Source organism: Solanum dulcamara, chromosome 2 (assembly GCF_947179165.1).
Source record: "Solanum dulcamara chromosome 2, daSolDulc1.2, whole genome shotgun sequence".
NCBI lineage: Eukaryota > Viridiplantae > Streptophyta > Magnoliopsida > Solanales > Solanaceae > Solanum > Solanum dulcamara.
This window is the reverse complement of record NC_077238.1, coordinates 80261224-80281045: the sequence shown is the minus strand read 5'-3', so window position 1 is coordinate 80281045 and position 19822 is coordinate 80261224. Positions and strand designations below refer to the sequence as shown.

Sequence of the window (19822 nt, the reverse complement as noted above, 5' to 3'; positions counted from 1 at the left end):
GTTTTAAGTTTGAAAAAAATGATTTTGACCAATTTTTCAAGTGAAAAAAAGAAGACTCAAGTCTTAGTAAGCCCTACCAAATGGTGACTCTAGTAGTGAAAGAAGCTCACACCTGACTCGCTATGTTTGGCACCAATAATGCCAATTGCGAAATCTGCTATTAGATTAGCTATTTTCGTTATTACTTTCAGAGTCCGAGGGACTTTATGAAACTTCTACTAGTGAAATAGAACTTCAATTGTAGCTGATGAGAATCGCTCTCTCATTTCAAGTATTAGGTGTCTTGACAAATTAAGTTTGTTTTATAATAATTTGATCTACCCTAATTGTTCTAATTGGTAGAATGTTGTACAAACCCTCAAAAACACATGAAATGAATTGAATCGAGTACTTATAAGCAACAAGCACGACAAGAGGGGTTGCTCGGGTGATAAACACCCTCCGCCTCAAAACTCAAAGATTGTGAGTTTGAGTCATCAAATGAGCGGGAAAGAAAAAGGAGCTCCCAGGAAGGGGTAAAAAAACAAGCACTCTAAAACTTTGCAAGAGAACAAAAGTTTAGACATTGTTTTTCAACTCAACCATCACATTTCATGAAAATTGTCTCACTTGAGTGAGTACACTAGTTTCCTTTTACAGAAAGAGCTCACAAAAAGAAAAAAATCCCGTCATAAATCTCTCCGAAAGACATCCACTGGAACTCGAATCATTTTTTACCCGACAAATTTACCTAGCTAAACAACACAACCTACAGAGATTCCTAAATACTAGTTCTGTATATCCTCTACCACAATTTTGCGATACAAAAATGTCAAAATGGATTGGATGACGATAGTACAGTATCCTCGTATCAGTCTTGAAGAGGTTACTCATCCTGATTGCTCTTCTTTTTCTTAATGTTAGCTGGTATTTCGTCATAAAGACATATCCGCAATGCACCTTCCAGTACTCGGTGGTGAAAGTAGTTCCTATACAAGTCCCAGAACTCATCTCTGCAAAGAGACCAGAAATAGTAGGTAGAAATGTTAAGGGAGACAGTGAACATAAAGTGCATTTTAGAATACATTATGAGGCAAACAATGGGAAATGAGCAAGTTGAACAATGAAGAAAAACAGGCAGGTTAATCCAACACTTGAGACGGATTTAAGTATTACTCGTAACTTTAGATCGGGACAAGTGTGTAACTAATTCATAGGTAAACAGAATATAACCTGACTTGAGGCAGAGTCAACAGTGAATAGCCCTTCGCATCAGTTTTCATATCCAGCACAATCACAGCTAATCGAGACAGGCCAAGTGCCTCCACGTCTATCAACTTCTTAATCCTGTCACATTTTGAAAGAATCAACCAACCAAACTTTTAATGGTATATGATAGCGCACTCAACCAAAAAAGTATCAAATTGCAAATTAATGAATTTGGAGATAACCTAGGACATCACCAAGTCATTTTATGCAACATCTTATTTTATCTTTTTGTGTGTGCTGCTTGCACTGTCTCGTTGAAGTATTAATTTTTAATCTTTATTCTACTCTTGTATGATGGTGTATCCATATGAACGAACATCTTCATTGCTATAATACACATCTTGCGGCCACAAACAAGTCCCACTAAATCATGCATGCTTGCAAGAGAATAAAAGCAATTTTGAAACACCATTGTGCATGATCATTCCTTGGATCACGAGGCTTCATCATCTTTGGGAAATATATTCAAAAAAGTTTATAGAAAAGTCTTTATAAATCAACTGAGCTTTATATAAATAGTCATTTTCATTTCATCCAAATGTCTCATTGTATTGTAGTTGCAAAAACAGACATAACAATAGAAAAATAATTCAATGTCACTGTACATAAACAGTATTTTTTGAAGTTAGTCGAAATGAGTCCACTTGCAAGGAAATACTACACATACCTGCTTGGTGTCCCACTTGCAATATTAACACGATTCTTGAGAGAAGACGCCTGTGATGAATAATAGCAAAAATCATCCCTAGCTTTTTAAAATTTCTTTGTAGCTTATGATGTGTTAGCAAGTTGAATTTATTGAATGGAATGAAAATAAGGTTGTGTTAATATTGTTTATGATGTGTTACGAAGATGAACTTTATTGAACATGAACGAAAAGGATGCACGAATAGCAGAGAGCTTTTTCGTCAGCGATCCAAAATTATACTTCAAAGTTAATAAGGCTTGCAAGTAGTATATGGAATTATTATATAAATATAAGTAGTATATGGATACCTGCTCCTCAATCTTCATATGCTTTGAGAAAAGCTTTGCAGCACGGCATTCACTTGTCAAAGGCTGCAATTCTCTGCCAGAGAAAATATATTTACAGGTCATACTAAGAGAAGAATTATGATAGTTGAGCTACATTACTCTGTGTATATGTAAATAAGAGTTCTGTTACAGAATTCAGCTATGCATGCGGAACTACTCAAAGAAAGAATAAGCTCCCACTCTAACAAAAGACAGCAACCTGAGAAGGTCCAACGAACGCAAGGCAGATAAGCTAATAACCAGAAGTGCAGGTTGCCCTGGATCGATTTTCTCATCAAGCTCCTTTGCACATAGAGTCTCTTTCCATGATGGTCCAAAAGCAACCTTCATATGGTCAGCCAATGCATTACTAATTTGAGCTTGATCAGGGTTGAGCTCAAGCATGCATGTCTCTGAATCATTACAGTACAAAGTAAGATTCATAACGTAGATTCATGCGTAGAAAATGAATGAATGTATGAGTTTAAATGCATCAAGTACTTGTCCTCTAAAATTACACTTCTCTATCCAGTCATTAAAAATTCCTCTTCTTTCTTGTTTTTTACAGTTTATTAAATTTTACCTGTTCCAACTAACTGCCGAAACCTTTTTTTCTAGCCGAGAAAACAAATAGTAAAACAACTACTACTACGCCAAAATCCCATGAGTTGGGATCGGCCGTATCAATCCTCAATATCATAAATGTTCTGTTTGGGTCCATAATATTTTAATACTTCGTACTCAAGGGTTATCTAACACTAGGAGTTCGAATATACTCTACTGTTTATTTCTGTTATAGTAAGAGTCTTCTAGTAAGCACTAGTCTTCTAGTTGGATCACTTATATGGATTTTTCAACCTCCATTGTTTTCTATCTTTTGCTAGATCTACCTTGATTCCGAGATGTTCTAAATCTTTTAGTACGATTCCTTCCATTGAGATTTGAACGTGAGACCTCGCCGTTCTCAACACATTTCATTGACCACTATGCCACACTCTTGGGTGCTTGAGAGTTGTTTGTTATTTTGTTATATTATGGCTATATAAGAAATTGTATATATGCCCTAATCAACCTATCCCCCTTGATCTTCTATTATTATTTTTATCTTATTATGACTATTGTTTAGGATGATTTGATAGGTACTCTATAGTATTTTGCCAGGACTTTCTCCATTTCCGCATTTCTTTCTCTATACAGCTTTGGCCTATATTTTCCTTGAGCTGAGGGTCTATCGGAGACCTCTCTACCTCCAAGGTAGTAGTAAGGTCTATGTACACTTTAGACTCCCAAAACCCCACTTTTGTGGAATTACACTGGGTATGTTATTGTTATGTCCATGTCCTACTATAGTTTGTGTCAATGCTACTTAGGTATTACAACTGGACAAACTTAATTAATCTTCTCATCCTATGAAAATTCTCACTTATAAGCAACCTCCCAAGCATCTCTGTAAACAAAAGAGCAGCTTACTCCCACCTTGGCGGTTCATATAGTCTTCTGATTGAAGCCACAGACCATCAAAACCCCAATAAAATACTAGTATGCTTATTACTTACTCCTAACCATAGCCTAACTGCATAAAAATCCTGGCATGGACTCTGGTACTAAAGGAACTTAGGGTATATATATTCGAGTATATGAGTGAGGAATCAAGTTCTCTTACAACTCATACATGTATTAATTATGCGTATTTCTAAATTGCAAATTAAACATATTAATTTTATACATGAATAACTTATATCCTAACTATGAATCAAACATTGTATAACTCATACAGAAAGTAATACACGAACAACCTGTAAAGGAATCGAGTTGTCTCATAACTCACAACTCATACATGTATTAGTTAAGCGGTTTTCTAAATTACAAATTAATTTTATACATGAATAACTTATTTCCTAACTAGGAATCAAACACTGTATAACTTATACAAAAATTAATACATGGATAACCTGTAAAGGAATCGAGTTATCTCATAACTCACAACTCACAACTCATACATGTATTAGTTACGCGAATTTCTAAATTATAAATTAATTTTATACATGAATAACTTATCTCCTGACTAGGAATCAAACATTGTATAACTTATACAGAAATTAATACATGAATAACCTGTAAAGGAATCGAGTTCGAGGGAAGAAAGCTGAACCCTATTGGCCGATTGATACTTTTCATGGAAAAACTCCAGCTGTTGTTCCGCTGTAGGGAAACGAACGACGTCGTTTAACGATTTGTCTTTCACTTTGCTTTTGGATTTCGCATTTTCTGTAGATTTGCCATTGTTGCTGTTGCTGTTGCTGCTGCTTCTCTTCTGCTTCAACTTTTCCTTCTTCTTCACTTTTTTGGGTCGTAACGGAAATCGTTTCTTCTTGTGCTGCTTCTGCTCCTTGCCGCTACCCATTTTTGGTGCCTCCTCTGCTTTGCTAGGTTTGAAAAGAGAATAATACATATATTTTTTATTATAAACTTCTTCTCTTTTTAATTATCATATTCCAACACATTAGTTTAGTTGATTGAGTATGTGAACTTTTATTTTATGAATTAATAATTTAAAAGTTTTTTTTTAATTTGATATATTTTATTAAATACATATTTCAAATATGTATTTTTAGAATTATTTACCGCATAAATTATGAGAAATTTTAATTACCATTTCAAATATGTGATTTATAATCATATAAATATTTATGATTTATTTTGGATCATATTTTTTCTAAACGTCATGTCAAGTAAAACTATATCATATAAATAGGTAGGGGTGTTCATGATTTGGTTTGGATCGGTTATTAGTTAAAACCAAAGCTAAAATCAATTTAATTGGTTTTCAAATTTCTAAAACCAAACGAAAAAAATAACCGTCAGTTTGGTTCAATTTTTTAAATTTTTTCGCTTTGAAAATAATAAATTTGTTGAAGTTAATCCCATTCTAATAGACATAAACACCTAGTACATGAACAATCTACAGAAAAGTTACTGTGAATTCAATTAAGCAATTAATAATTAGTAGAATTATTATTACACGAAAAAAGTGATTTAGTTAAGCAATACTAAAGTCATTATACACTAAAGATCAAAAGATCAAATCTTTATAAAAAAAATAACGTCAAGCTCAACAATTGAGGAATCACCCGGGGGAGGGGTACAAGAAACTTATATACCAAAATTTAATTGTTGGACTTGAGAAAATTATAAAGTTAAAGACTTAAGTTAATTAAAATTTAATAAAATATTTATATTTTATATATGAGTAATATATAAATAATTATGAAATTTATATATATAATTTCTCGATTTAGTTTGGTTATTTTTAGTAAAAAAAAAAACAAATAGTATTGATTTTCAAAATTTTAAAACCAAATCTAACCAAATATCGATTTGGTTCGGATTGCAGTTTGATTTGATTTTTTAACCATAACCATGAACAGTCCTATAAATAGGAACGAAGATTATATTATTTTACTTTATTAGGTGTCCATCTGAAATAATCATAGGAGTTGAAGACAAATAATAAAGTAAAACGATATAATCTTCGTTTTTATTTATATGATATAATTTAACTTGACATAAACTTTAAGAAAGATGTAGATTAAAATAAGTTAAAAATATTTGTGCAGTTACAAATTATTTTAATAGAGGTAAAATATATTTTTTACTAAATATAAAAATGTATTATTCTTTTTCAAATTTACGTACTCAGAAGTAAGGAGATGTTTATTTTGGACCATTTCCCTCCATGACATGAGCATTTATCAGACTTTAAACACTGTAGTTTCGAGGAAACTGTTATGGAGGAATCACTTTTCCTTTCAACAATACAATTCTCAAAAGGCATTTATTAATGGCGTACGTACTCCTTTGAGCTTTGGCTCCACCAATCCAATTCAATGGCTTCCACTTTGCACTTATCCAACAGGAATCAAATTCCTTTCTTTCTTTCCTTATCTCCTTTAAACAGCCCCAAATTCCATATATTCTCACTCAAATAAAGTAAAATGGGTAACATTTTCAGTTCCACATTTCGTAAAGATAATTCTAGTTCTTCTAGGAGTCCGACGATTTCATCCTCAATAAGTGATGATTTTAGTTCAATTCCGGTGAGGAATTCGTCTTCCGATTCGGATTTTGGGAAGCCGAAGAAGGATTCGAGTAATTGCAGTAAAAAGGAAACGGAAAATATGATGAAGGATAAGAAGAAGAACAAGTATTACTATATTCCGGATAATTTCAAATCAATTGATCAGGTTTTTCTTCTTACACTTTTTCATTTATGCTATATGTTCGAGCCGTGGAAGCAGTAATACCAAATGTTTTGTGCATTGCGATGAGTTTTGTGTTTGACACCAAATAAAAGTATGGTAAAACCTCTCTAAAATAATATTGTCGGGACTATAAAATATTATTATTTTGTAGAGATATTAATTAATTAATAAATTAATATTTATTAATTCAAAGAGTGTTTTCGAGATTCAACGAAGGGTTAATTTTGATTACATTCCTCAAGGAATTTAAATGAACCATCTTGTGAAAATGACATTCATGAATTTGAGGTCATGATTAATAATCGTGGTTGCCACAATAAAATGGATATCAGTAGCCTATTAGATTACTTGGATGAAAATTATATATGTTCAGAGGTCTAGAACTCAGAAGAAATTGTGGATATCATCGGAGAAAACAATGTTGATGATGAAATTGAAGACGAGATGCAATACTTTTGGAACCAGTTACGTAGAAGAAAACACTTATCGTGTCTAAAACTCTTCACAATTTTTTGGTGCAATTCGAGAAACAACTAAGGAACTTTTAAATGCAATAAAAAAGTTAGAGATGAGCTTTTACTAGATTTAAATTTTAACAACAAACAAAAAAAATAATAGAATCATATTTCACTATATTATCTTAGATATTTTTGTAATTTTAAAGAATTATTAATTTATAATATTAATTAGACCATATATTTATATAAAGATCTTTTGATAATATATTATCTTATTATCTTATCTTATCGATAATTTTTCCACTGGCCCAAGTCGGGAACAGAAAAAATATTATCTTAGATAGTTTATTAATTTATCGAGTATTAATTTAGAGAGGTTTTGTCTTGAAACGTCTTATCTCTTTCTATACCTATTAGAGCATGTTATTTAGTGTAAAATAAATATTTTAAAGTTAATAACCTTGATGTTCAGGCTAGCTTATTGGCAACTCGACTAATTTTATGGATATTTGCTACTTTTCATTAGTAATACGTACATAGTGTTTTTGTCTTGAGATTAGAACTTGAGACCTAATAGTTCTCCTCCCATAATGTATTACTCCTTTTGTTTCAATTTATTTGTCTTATTTTTCTTTTTAATCCGTTTAAAAATAATGTCTCTTCCCTTTTTTGACAAATCTTTAGTTTCAACTTTCCACATGACATGTTTTATTCTTAGTCCGTTATAAAAAAAAGTCTCATTTTCTTAACAATTCTTTAATTTCAACTTTTCATACGACATGTTTAAGACCACAATATCATTCCCTCCGTTTCAATTTGTTTGTTTACTTTTTTTAGTCCGTTTTAAAAAGAATATCTCTTTCTTTTTATGGCAATTCTATAATTTCAACTTTCCACGTGACATATTTAAGACCACAAGATTAAATGACAAAAGACCACAAGATTAAAAGACATTTGGTACATTCTACGTGCCCTTAGTTTAAGACCACAAGATTCAAAAGTTTCTTAAACTTCGTGCTAAGTCAAAATCAGACAAACAAGTTGAAACAGAGGGAGTATTTTTTTGTTATCAGGCTAAAACTATGGAATAATAGAGGGAGTCATAAGTTGGCAATTTCTTTCTAGACTCATATTTGATAGTTTATAAGACAATCTATCTCTATTAATACAAGTTAAAAAAGCTTGATGGAAAAATTCTAATGTACCATGCACATGATCATATCTCTATAAATCTATGGTGTATGGAGCATTTTATGCAGTGTATTGCTTGATGTAAAGTTGGATAGTCGAAACGATTAGTCAGGGGTCAAAATTGTGGTTAAGGATGAAACTTAGCATTCATTCTGCTTCTAATTATTTAGAGACAGGTAAAAAGAGCAAGATTAGGTGTATTAGGAGATCTCACATAGAATTTATGTGTACTTCCTTTTTCTTGATGAACATTTCGGGAGGCTGCAATCTAAAGATCATTTTACAAAATGCTTAGTTGTAGAATGTAAATTAGAGCAGTCTAAAGCTCATGGCAACACTAGGCTTCTGTATATTCAATGCCAAATTCAGAAAATGTCAAAGGACTAAATCTGAGGAAGGACAACAACGTTTCATTTAGCTAGTTATCTATTATACCGCACCTATTTACTGTTAGGTATAAGTGTCCGTTTATTAATATATTGTTGCTCTCCGTAAATCTAATATTTCTGAATCACTACTTCACTTTCAGGTCACTGTAGCCCTGAGAGAATCAGGTTTGGAGTCATCAAATTTGATTATTGGGATTGATTTCACGAAAAGTAACGAATGGACAGGTTAGTGGAACAGTTGAATTACTTTGTAATTTTGATCTTCCTGATGCTTGTGGCAATGGCAAACAGATTGTGCGAAGTCTAATACCCGAGTACAAATACAATGAGAATTGATTTATCAAGCTTTCATCATAGTTTTGCTAGCTCACCAATTCGACTGTACTGTTTTCAACTTCTTCTTATTTTGTGATTAGATGTTCTTTGGATTGTTTACTCTGAAGGTAAAATTATTTGTTTTCTTTCTGAAGGTAAAGTTTCGTTCAACAACAAGTGCTTGCATGAAATAGGGAACACAGTCAATCCATATGAGAAAGCCATATCTATCATTGGAAAGACATTGTCTCCGTTTGATGAAGACAATTTAATTCCTTGTTTTGGGTTTGGTGATGGTACGTTCCATTCTTAAAATATCTGCGTGCAGACAATACTTACTCTGGTGTTTCGACGTTCACTATCATGTTTGTCTTTTTGATCTTCTGTTAGCCTTTTGTTTTGCCATCAGACTCATTTTTTTTCATTTTTGGGTTCTAGTGACCACGCATGATCAAGACGTGTTTAGTTTTCACACTGATCACTCTCCTTGCCATGGCTTTGAAGAAGTCCTAGCTTGCTACAAGAAAATAGTTCCAAATCTGCAATTATCTGGTATCCTTCTGTTCTAATTTGCAAAGTTATGCAAATCACTTCCTTCATTTCATCTTTTCTTTTTAACGTAGCAATCTATTGTCTAAACCACGTCAATGGGATCGTCCTGATTATGTCCTTTTATGTTCAAGGGCCAACGTCGTACGGGCCAGTAGTAGATGCTGCAGTAGATATAGTGGAGAGAACTGGTGGACAATACCATGTTTTGGTTATCATTGCTGATGGCCAGGTTCTTAAATGCTTCTATCTCTAATGATAGTCATACACTTCTCGCTGTAAATTGTTGACACTCTTGCTTGTCCCTGTAGGTTACCAGGAGTGTCAATACCAGTGATTCGGAACTCAGCCCACAAGAAGAGAACACAATTAATTCTATTGTTACTGCCAGGTATGATGGTATAGATGTATTTTCTTGTTGCTGTAATTCATTTTTCAAACCACTCAATACAGATCAGTCAGATTCCCTTGGGCTGTCCAAACCTTCAGCTTTATAAAATATAAGGTTACGGTGGAACAATGTGTTGTGAAGTAGCAACAATAAACCAATGACGTGTAGAAAAATACTACTTGTTGCATGTTCTGGAGCGAAGTAATATATTTGATCTTAGCAAGAGACATCCTATAAGCACTATTGTAAAATTGTTTTGTGGACATTATCCTAAAATATTTTCTGATAACTCACTTTCTAACTTCAGCTAGCTAGTTTCATCTGCATGTTACCTCTGGCTCTCCATTTCACCTAATTTGCCATGGCTGTTCATTGGTCATAGAGGTTAATGCAACTTGAAAATGTGCAAAAACAGGTTCTCTATAGAGTATAAAAGATCATTTTCCTTAGCTACACAGGGTTTTGAGTATAGACTTCGTTGCGAGGAAAATTTCTGATTTATGAGCATTTGCCTTTGAGGATTTTCATTAATAGTGACTAAGCTTTCTATTTGGAAACTGGTTTAGGAGTTTTGGTTAGAGATTACTCTTGATCAGGTTTCGTCAGATCTTAAATACTACTCCCTCTGTCCCAAGGAGAACAGGAATACTTTTGAATTTGTTGCTTGAAACAAACCTTAGCAAAATTGTAAGGCCTGATATATGAGTTAGTTTTGAGCTAGATATCTTCTGTCTTTTATTAACAAAAAAAAGTTTCTCAAGCATCTAGCATTTGTTCCCAGCATGTATCCTCTCTCTATTGTTCTTGTTGGAGTTGGTGATGGACCTTGGGAAGACATGCAAAAATTTGATGACCGTATACCTGCTCGCGAGTTTGATAATTTTCAGGTGTATATAATTCTAGTATCTTTTAAGTTACATACGTAGTCGTCTATAGAAGCAGACAATGGTTTTTACAATCTTTTTTATGTGCAGTTTGTGAATTTTACTGCTATCATGAAAAAACATGCAACCGATTCGGAAAAAGAAGCTGCATTTGCTCTTGCTGCACTCATGGAGATCCCTATCCAATATAAAGCAGCTAGAGAACTTGGTCTGCTTGGGTATGAAGCACATTACTATTGGCACCTTACATCAATTTATACATGTTATTGAACAAAATACCTTATATTATGAATTAGACTTTTTCCTCTTCCTTAGTTGAAGTCCTAAATATATGATCTTAAACCATAGAACACGGGGAATCATGGTAAGCCAGTTAGTTGGTTACCCGAACTTTCACCTTATTCATGGTGGTTCAGTATCTCACCTTGTAGTCTCCTTCCCTTTTCTCCTCCCAACCTGCCTTATGTATAATAAAAATTTAAAACTAAACCACAGAACACTAAACTGAAAAAAAATACAGAATACTAACTCATTACTATGTAAAAGTAAAAAGCAAACAGTAGTCTCTTATATATGTGTTTGACTACAGTTAAGATGATGAGAGAAGTTAAAATATGTAATAGTAGCAAATTTAACAACATACCCAGTGTACGTAATCCCACAAGTGGGATCTGGGGAGGATAGGATGTACGCAGACTTTACATACTGTCTTGGTTGTACTTGTTACTTATCAAGTTAATGAAATATTTGCTGCAATATCGTTACTGCTCTTGAAATTAATCGTTACACTCAAATACTGTCTTTGTTGTACTTGTCACTTATCTTGTCATTTTCTTGTATAGAAAAAGAACAGGTAAGGCGAAGAAGGTAGTTCCAAGGCCACCACCAATTCCTTACCGTCGCCATATGGCAATCCCAACTCGAGATCAAAGTAGTCTTTCAGGATCCCCGCAAAATGAACAGAATCAAGTAAGACCTTAACTATTTCTTGGTTTTGAAATCATACGCGGAATTTTTTATTCATGTTTCCACTTAATAATAAGAACATTGAGATTTTTACACTGCCTTTGGTACTTCTCATGTTGAACATGTCATTTCTCTTTTTGTGAGGTAATTGAGTGATAGAGACCTTAGACACAGATTGGGTTAGAAGGGAAATAGTTAGTTAAGTGTTATCTTTTCATACTAGTAGTTGTAGTATGACCCTTGTAGTTCCTTATTGTCTTATTTTGTTGTATTTACTGTTCCTTTTAAGAACGTTTTGTCATGCTTTCTTTAGTATATGACTACTTTACTCCCGTTATTTTCTTTTTTTGAAATGTTACCCTCCCCAGATACCACTTAGTGGAATTTCACTGGACATGTTGTTGTTGTTGTTGAAGTGCTTCTCCTTGAACCGAGGGTCTACCAGAAACAACCTCTCTACCTTCCAAGGTAGGGGTAAGGTTTGCGCATATACTTTCCTCCCCATACCTCACTTATGAGATTACACTGAATATGTTGTTGTTGTTAATCGAGTGATAGAAAACGACAAGCTTCACATTAACGAACCTTAGTGTTTGGACAATTGATCTCCTCTTTTTTTTCTTGTTCAAAATGAAGGTTTGTCCAGTTTGTCTAACTAATACTAAGGATATGGCTTTTGGTTGTGGACACATGGTGAGTTCCTTTTGTCTACTATTCAATTTATAAGACGATTTTCCTTTCTCTTCCGTTGATTTCTCATATGGTCGCTCGACTAACAATTATTATCTCAGGAAGTCGCGTTTCTTCTTGATTCCAATTTTCTTCATCTTAGAAAGTGACTTTTTGAGATAATAACTATAAGTCGAGGGACATCTTGAGAAATCAACTCTCCATTTATACGGTTTTAATGAATTTGATAATCAATTTAATGCAGACTTGTAGAGAATGTGGTCCAAAAGTGTCCGATTGTCCCATTTGTCGTCGACGAATAACTAGTCGTATCCGTTTATACACTTGAAATAGCAACCTCAATGACTGGTGTATATAAATATGTGTATATTTCTCGAGTTTTAACTTTGTATATATGTTGATAATGTTAAGAATTTTTACATTATCACGTCACTTTTACTTATTGTAGTAGGTTACCTTAATTTTAAAATTAGTGTAAAAACTTTTGTTCATTGTTGGTATATATAAGCTAAAACTCTATTATCACAGTGAAAAAAAAGAAAAAAGAAATATATAAGTTAAAACTGTGGAGATCAAACCCACGACCACATGGTTAAAAGCCGCACACTCCACCACTGAGCTAAGAAGGCTTCACATTTAATAATATAAAATATTGTTATTAACGACTTTTAGACAGGATTATTACATAAAGCTGTATCAGAGATCTAAACATTTATTTATACTGGTAGTTTGATTGCATATTCCATTTAATTTCACACAATTAATTTGCGTTAGTCTTCAAATAAAAATTATACTTCTTGATTGTGTTTAACTTAGGCGTAAATATATTTTATTAAGAGTAGAAAAAAGAAAAAAATTCTAAAGTTTTCAATTTTTAAAAAGATGTCTTTTTTTGGAACGAACAAAAAACAGAAAAAGTAACACGTAAAACAATGTTTTATTGATTTTAAAAGGGCGTCAAGCTGGTATACTAAGGCCCCTTTGTGCGTGAAAGTTCTGAGAAATGTCGGACCACAAAAAATCGCTTTATTGATTCTAATTATAGTAAAACATTAGTCCACCTTCTAAACCAGCAAAGCACCTCTAAAAACAAAGCAACAATCTTGTCATTTTCTAATCATGCTATAAGTTTTTATTATTGAAAAATGTCAACAACAAGATCAAACCAAATGTGATTCTATAAGTGGAGTCCGGGGTGAACGAGGTGTATGCAAATAGGGGTGGAGCTAGCATGATGGTAGGGGGTTCATCTGAACTCTCTTTTGTAAAAAAATTATACTATTTATATATGATTTAAATTAATTTTTATGTATATATAATGGATGTTGAACTCTTTCGGATAGTTCGTATGTTTACTTCTTCATATTTTGAACGTAACCGTCTTAATGAAAATCTTGGCTCCAATACTATACGCAGACTTAACCTCTATCTTCGTTGAATAGAAAGATTGTTTCTGATAAATACTCGACTCAAAATTTTATTAGAAAAAAAAATGTCATAGTTTACAATATTGATTAGCAAACAAATACATTTTCCTTGTACTCCTCTTCAGCCATAGTATCACTCAATGTCTTTCCTTTAGTTTCTGGTAAACACAAGACAAATAATCCACAAATTGCTATACAAATCCCAAAAACTCCATAAGAAAACCATCTATTTTTCCTCCCCAAAGCTACTAACATTGGACTAATTGCACCACCAAGAACCAATGCTTGTCTCACCAATGACACTGCTGAATTTCTAACACATGTTGGGAACAATTCCACAGTGTAAATTAACAAAATATTAAAACAAGTACATGCACTAAAAAATGAAAAAAGTTCAAACCCCATTTGTAACACTTTAAAATCATCATTTTCTACTATTACACAACCTATGCTACATATTCCACTTAGCATAGCAAATACTAATAGTGATTTTTTCCTAGTTAATTTTCCAATTAGGAAGAATGTTACAATAGATGCTGGTAATTCTGATAATGCATTAAGTGTAACACTTAGGTAAAGATTGAAAGGTAAATTTCCAACCCCTAATGGCATCCCATAATATATCATTCCTGTACCAAAACCAACCAACATTACCAATATAAGCCGTCTACAAGCCCAATTTTTTTCTACCAACATCTTGATAGCCGAGTAGGGATTGATTGTTGACTCATCCGAATTCTGTATTAGAAAATAAGATAAGTTACTTACTATAACAGGTAAAAGTTCCTTATAACGACGATGTATATATAACATAACCTCAAATTTAGTACTTGTAAGAGCAAAAAAGAAGAAGAAAAACTCAAAAAAATATAGAGCGGTTTTGAACACATTAATGAAGAAGTACACTCTCCATTAATTTAATTTGTTTGTATTGATTAGTTTGATTCGATACAAATTTTAAGAAAACAGTGAAGGGTCAAAAACACACCTAAAGTATTTCGAGTTTCATAATTGAACTATCATTAAATGTTTATCGAAACATACCTCAAGTCCTCAACTATAAGTTGTTCCCTTTTCCTACTAGAAATATCACCATTGTTCATGTAGGAAATAGGAATAGCTGATAGTTTGAGGTGTGTTTCGATAAACATTGATAGTTCAGGTTGAAAACTCACACACCAGATAGTTAAGGTTTGAAACTCGAAAACTGAGATATTTTAGGCATATTTTTTTTAATCATTAACTCTTAAGAAAATAAAGAAAACTTTTGAATTTCTAGTCTTAAACTAAAGATGCATGTAATACATCAAAATATCATTATTTGAATCATGTGGTTTTAAATATGTCAAGTAGGATATTGAACGTAAAGAGTGATATATTTTTTTAAAAAGACGGAAAGTAAAACAATTAAAGTGTGAGGAGTAACAACTTACATTGTGTTGTTGATCTTCAAATTCAAAGAAGGAACCAAAGAAGCTCAAAGTCAAGCTACTCCTTGTTGTAATACTTTTCAAAGTTGAGACAAATTCCTCTTTGTTCCCTCTTACATAAAGCCATCTTGGTGATTCACAAACAAAAAAATGTACCAAAATTGAGTACATTATTGTTGGAAGACATGTCCACAAATACAACACTCTCCATGAAGACTCCTTATTCATAAAAGCAATGATTGGCAATGAAAGAAAACCAATAGTGAAACAAACAAAACCAATTATACCAACTTGTCCACGCCATTGATTTCCTACTAACTCTGTTGACAAAACAAGTGCACAAGTCCCAATAGTGGCCCTTCCAAATCCACTCAAAAACCTTAAAAATGAGTAAATCCAAATGTTTGTTGAAATTGATGTCATGGCTCCAGCAATTGACATGACAAGACATGAAAAAACCAACATGTTTTTTCGACCAAGTTTTGTGTCAGCCAAAGTTGAGAGAATTAAACCTCCAATAAGACAACCTATGAAAAATGAAGACGCTGGTAATCCAGTAAGAATTGAATTCTCATGACCCTGCTCTTGTTGTAATGACCATTCATTAATTGCAGATGTGTCAGTGAAAACACTAATGAATGTTTGTTGAGCATCGAAAATCCAAGATAGGGATACGATGATCGATTGTAATAATTGTGCCCATCCAAATTCACCAATGCACCTTTCTATCGTTTCATCCAGCGTTTTCGATGCATTTTTTCGATTTAATAATAATGGTTCGTATGATTGCTCACTCATTTTTATTTTATTTTTGAATTTGTGTATACAAATTAAAAGTGTGTGGGGATTTTGAACCTTGAGAAGTTCATTTATATATGGGAAAAAATAATCTAAAAAACTATGGGACATTTTATTTTTTCATTCAAGTTGTTGGTCTACTAGTGCTAGTGTTGTACAAGAGACAAAACCTTAAGATCCCACAAATTGGGCCAGAGTGTACAATACCATTTACAAGTTGTATTATCATTTGCTGGTATTCAACATTTGATATTTCATAAATAAATAATTAATATTCTTGATCATATCATATTCATATTCATATCATATGTGTGAATGACAAGGATCTGATTGGAGATGATTATCTAAATGAAAATTAATGATGAGACAGTTGTGATATATATATATGAGGTAATTTTATTTTAATTGATAAAAGAATATTAAGAAAAAAAATGGATTACTTTTTATTTTTATATTAGTTAAAGGGATTTTTTTTAAAAAAAAATATAAGGAAAAGATTCTTCAAGAATAATATTTTATTAGAAAAATTATGTGTTTTAAAAGGAAAAGAAACAATACATTTATTAGAAAAGGGGTATTTTTTATTCAAAAGTAATAATAGAGGGGATTTAAAACCAAACTCCTCCTGGGGAGGATAGATGGGGCGATTCGGGTGAGATCAAAAAACCAAAGTGTTAATGGAGGGCAATTTTGACATTCTCTTTTCTTTGAATAACATTATTCTATATTATATCAATTATCATTAATTACTCCCTCAATTTTAATTTATTTATTTGATTTTGATTTTGACTTAACACGAAGTTTAAAAAATTAAAAAAGACTTTTGAATCATGTGGTCTTAAGTTAAAGATAAATAAAATGTATCAAAACGTCTTTATTTTAACAAGCGCTTCACTTTCAATATAGATTTTTTCAGCGCAAATTTAAATTTAATTAAACTCTAATCCATAAATATCTATGTACTAATAATACACACCTCAATATATAATAGAGTATATAACTAATGCAAGTATTAATTATACTGAAAAAGTGTGTCAAACAAGATACTACTAATACACAACTAATGCATGCATTATTGTTTTCTACTACACTCTATCGTGGCAGAATCACATATGCTTGAGGGGTGTCGACCGACACTTCTTCGTCGAAAAATTACAGTGTGTAGGCTGTAGCTAGGGGTGTTCACGGTTTTGATAAAAACCGATCCAAACCGAAAAATCAAACCAAACCGATTAAATTAAACAATTTTTTATTTGGTTTAGTATGTTTGGTTTTCCATTTTTAAAAACCGATAATATTTGGTTTGATTTTGATTTTGTTCAAAAAAACTAAAGAAATAACCGAATTGAACCGACAAATTATATACATATTTTTTATAATTATATATACATAATATAGTATTTTTTATGAACACTTTTTATGCAAAAAAAGACAACACACTAATTTAAAATAGTAAGGTATGATACGTCTTTTACTTGTACAACCATATCATTAGCTTATGCATTATTCAATAAGTTTATGTTGTTTAGTACATTAGATTAGCTGACAATAAAAGCAGAAAATTAAACATAATTAAAGTTCTAGTATAAGAATTATAAGATCTAAAATGGCACGAAGATAATTTATTTTTTTTGAATGAATTATTATCTTTTCTTCTAGTTTGAATGAATCATTTCGTTTATTTCTGTGTATGGTTAATAACCGAATAACCGAACCAAATCAAACCGAAACCGATAACAACAAAATCGATGGATGTATAATTTTATTTATTTGGTTTGGTTTTAATAATTTTAAAATTGATTATATTGATTTGATTTTAATTTTGACCAATAATCGATCAAAACCGGCTCGTGAACACTCCTAATTATAGTTAGATAAAAATATTTTTATATATATATATATATATATATATATATATATATATATTTTGATATTTTTTATTTTAAATTCTCGGTCCGTCACTGACTCTACCAAACGAGATTAAGGGAAAAATAAAATAGGTAGGGTGCTAGCTATTAAGTTTTCGTAACATGTTGAATCTGCCCCTGTTTTTCTCCCTTACCGTAGTTTTGATGAAAAATAAAACTATCAAATCAAGAGATTTTAATTAAGCTAGTTGTACACTAGGATTGAGTTGGCATATTTGGCCTTTTTATTTTGTTGTTGGCTGAGATAATATAATAAATAATTAGTCAATTAAGACTGCAAGCACTCCAATTATATTCCACATGTTTGTATTGGTTATTTTCACCGTCTTAATTTAAGTGATATTGTTTCATTTGATATGAATCATATATTGTGTATTTAAGTAATCGCATTTTGTTGTTATTATGATTTTTTATATATTTGCTCTGTATTGTTTTGCTACTAGTTATTGTGTTTTTCTCCACTATTATTTTTATTTTAATTATTATTTTGATTTGCTTGAGGCAAGAGCCTTTCGGAAACAACCTCTCTAATTCAGAGAGATAGTGATAAGGGCTGCGTACACTCTACTTTCTTCAAACCCACTTTGTGGGATTTCACCAGATAGTTTAAGAATTTTTTTAAAAAAAATTGTGGTCTAAAATAAATCATAGATGTTTGTGTGACTACAAATCATCTAATTAAAGATAAAATGTGAATTTAAAATTTTTTTGTTACTAAATATAAAAATGTGTCATTTTTATTAAACCGACTAAAAAAAATATGTTACATAAATTGAGAAAGATTAAGACAAAGATGAACTTAACACTATTCATCTCAAATGACTATGTAAATCCTCCTTCTCTAGTTTGTTCTAGAATCTACATATAATTCTTTTTTTTAGACTGAATAAATTAAAGGGATACACAAATAGTTAAATTGATAATCAAGCAATTGAAATTATTAGGACCAACATGGATTGTGATAGGATGATTGAAATTTCTTTACTTTTAATCAGATATCTCAATTTCAAATTTTGAGAGAATAAAAGAATATCTTGTTGGAACATCGGATGAAAAACAAAAAAAACATAAAAGTGTAATTATTAGGCATAAAGATTGAATATGTCTATTGTAAACCCAAATTCAGTTCATTAACAAAAAATAAGAATCATAACATTCATATCAAGTTAATTCCCCATAACTCTAGAACAAGAAATCATAAATTTGTTGTATAGCCATTTTAGAGAACTTTTGTTACCATCTTATTGTTATAGTGAGGATGTTTGGATCTTGGTGATCTCATGTTTTTTTTTTTACTTTCAATTTAGAGGACTTTTCACATTAAAATATGATATATCTTTTAACAACAACAACATATATATCTAGTGAAATTTCAGTGATGAAGTCTGAAAAGAATAGAGTGTATGTAGACCTTATCTTTATTTCCGTGGAGGTAGAGAAGCTCTTTCCTAAAGAATTTCGATGGGCTCAAGTAACAAACATCAAAGCAAAATTTGATATACTTTTTTAGGTTATTTTTGGATTTGCCTATTTTCGACATATATAACACCTTGAAATTAACCTCCTAAAAACATTAATTTAACCCTTTAAATTGATAACCGGGGGTGGGGGTGGGGGTGGGGGTGGGGGGATCAAATAGATGCCTAACATATAGCACAAAAATGTCAATTATGCATGAATAACTATATTATATAGAATTGAATTGAACTATAATAATTTTATAATAACAAGCCCAAACTTTAGCAGTAGATATAATATGAGTATCTAAACTTTTACATGTAGACTCCTCCATTTGATCAGTAATAAAATTTAGAAGACAATATATATATATATATATATATATATACTAACAAACCAGAGTTTATTTTTTAGGTAGATTTTA

General features: G+C 31.7%; 3 protein-coding genes across 3 annotated transcripts; 1 reads left to right on the top strand and 2 right to left on the bottom strand.

Moving 5' to 3' along the window:
• Positions 1–565: 565 nt before the first annotated feature.
• Positions 566–4716, bottom strand: LOC129880974 (uncharacterized). The gene is made up of 6 exons (XM_055955256.1): positions 4378–4716; positions 2483–2675; positions 2245–2317; positions 1916–1965; positions 1213–1326; positions 566–992 (listed from the first exon to the last, which is right to left on the bottom strand). Exons 1-6 carry the CDS (start codon positions 4712–4714, stop codon positions 866–868), a joined length of 894 nt encoding a protein of 297 aa, XP_055811231.1. The 5' UTR covers positions 4715–4716; the 3' UTR covers positions 566–865.
• Positions 4717–6029: 1313 nt separating this feature from the next.
• LOC129880973 (E3 ubiquitin-protein ligase RGLG4) lies at positions 6030–12879 on the top strand. The gene is made up of 11 exons (XM_055955255.1): positions 6030–6506; positions 8703–8787; positions 9033–9173; positions 9316–9429; positions 9561–9658; positions 9738–9817; positions 10599–10704; positions 10792–10919; positions 11544–11670; positions 12304–12360; positions 12602–12879. Exons 1-11 carry the CDS (start codon positions 6258–6260, stop codon positions 12683–12685), a joined length of 1269 nt encoding a protein of 422 aa, XP_055811230.1. The 5' UTR covers positions 6030–6257; the 3' UTR covers positions 12686–12879.
• Positions 12880–13827: 948 nt separating this feature from the next.
• Positions 13828–16038, bottom strand: LOC129878352 (organic cation/carnitine transporter 3-like). The gene is made up of 2 exons (XM_055953453.1): positions 15218–16038; positions 13828–14522 (listed from the first exon to the last, which is right to left on the bottom strand). Exons 1-2 carry the CDS (start codon positions 16010–16012, stop codon positions 13872–13874), a joined length of 1446 nt encoding a protein of 481 aa, XP_055809428.1. The 5' UTR covers positions 16013–16038; the 3' UTR covers positions 13828–13871.
• Positions 16039–19822: the final 3784 nt, after the last annotated feature.

What these genes read in the sequence shown, in the direction of transcription:
- LOC129880974 (XM_055955256.1), bottom strand. Translation starts at nt 4,714, where the DNA reads ATGTATTATTCTCTTTTCAAACCTAGCAAAGCAGAGGAGGCACCAAAA. An exon ending in CGAACTCGATTCCTTTACAG is followed by an intron (nt 2,676 to 4,377) that starts GTTATTCATGTA and finishes GTAATGATTCAG; the next exon opens with AGACATGCATGCTTGAGCTC. An exon ending in TTGACTCTGCCTCAAGTCAG is followed by an intron (nt 993 to 1,212) that starts GTTATATTCTGT and finishes GTCTCTTTGCAG; the next exon opens with AGATGAGTTCTGGGACTTGT.
- LOC129878352 (XM_055953453.1), bottom strand. Translation starts at nt 16,012, where the DNA reads ATGAGTGAGCAATCATACGAACCATTATTATTAAATCGAAAAAATGCA. An exon ending in TTGAAGATCAACAACACAAT is followed by an intron (nt 14,523 to 15,217) that starts GTAAGTTGTTAC and finishes TTTCTAATACAG; the next exon opens with AATTCGGATGAGTCAACAAT.
- LOC129880973 (XM_055955255.1), top strand. Translation starts at nt 6,258, where the DNA reads ATGGGTAACATTTTCAGTTCCACATTTCGTAAAGATAATTCTAGTTCT. An exon ending in ATTTCAAATCAATTGATCAG is followed by an intron (nt 6,507 to 8,702) that starts GTTTTTCTTCTT and finishes CTTCACTTTCAG; the next exon opens with GTCACTGTAGCCCTGAGAGA. An exon ending in AATTCTATTGTTACTGCCAG is followed by an intron (nt 9,818 to 10,598) that starts GTATGATGGTAT and finishes ATTTGTTCCCAG; the next exon opens with CATGTATCCTCTCTCTATTG.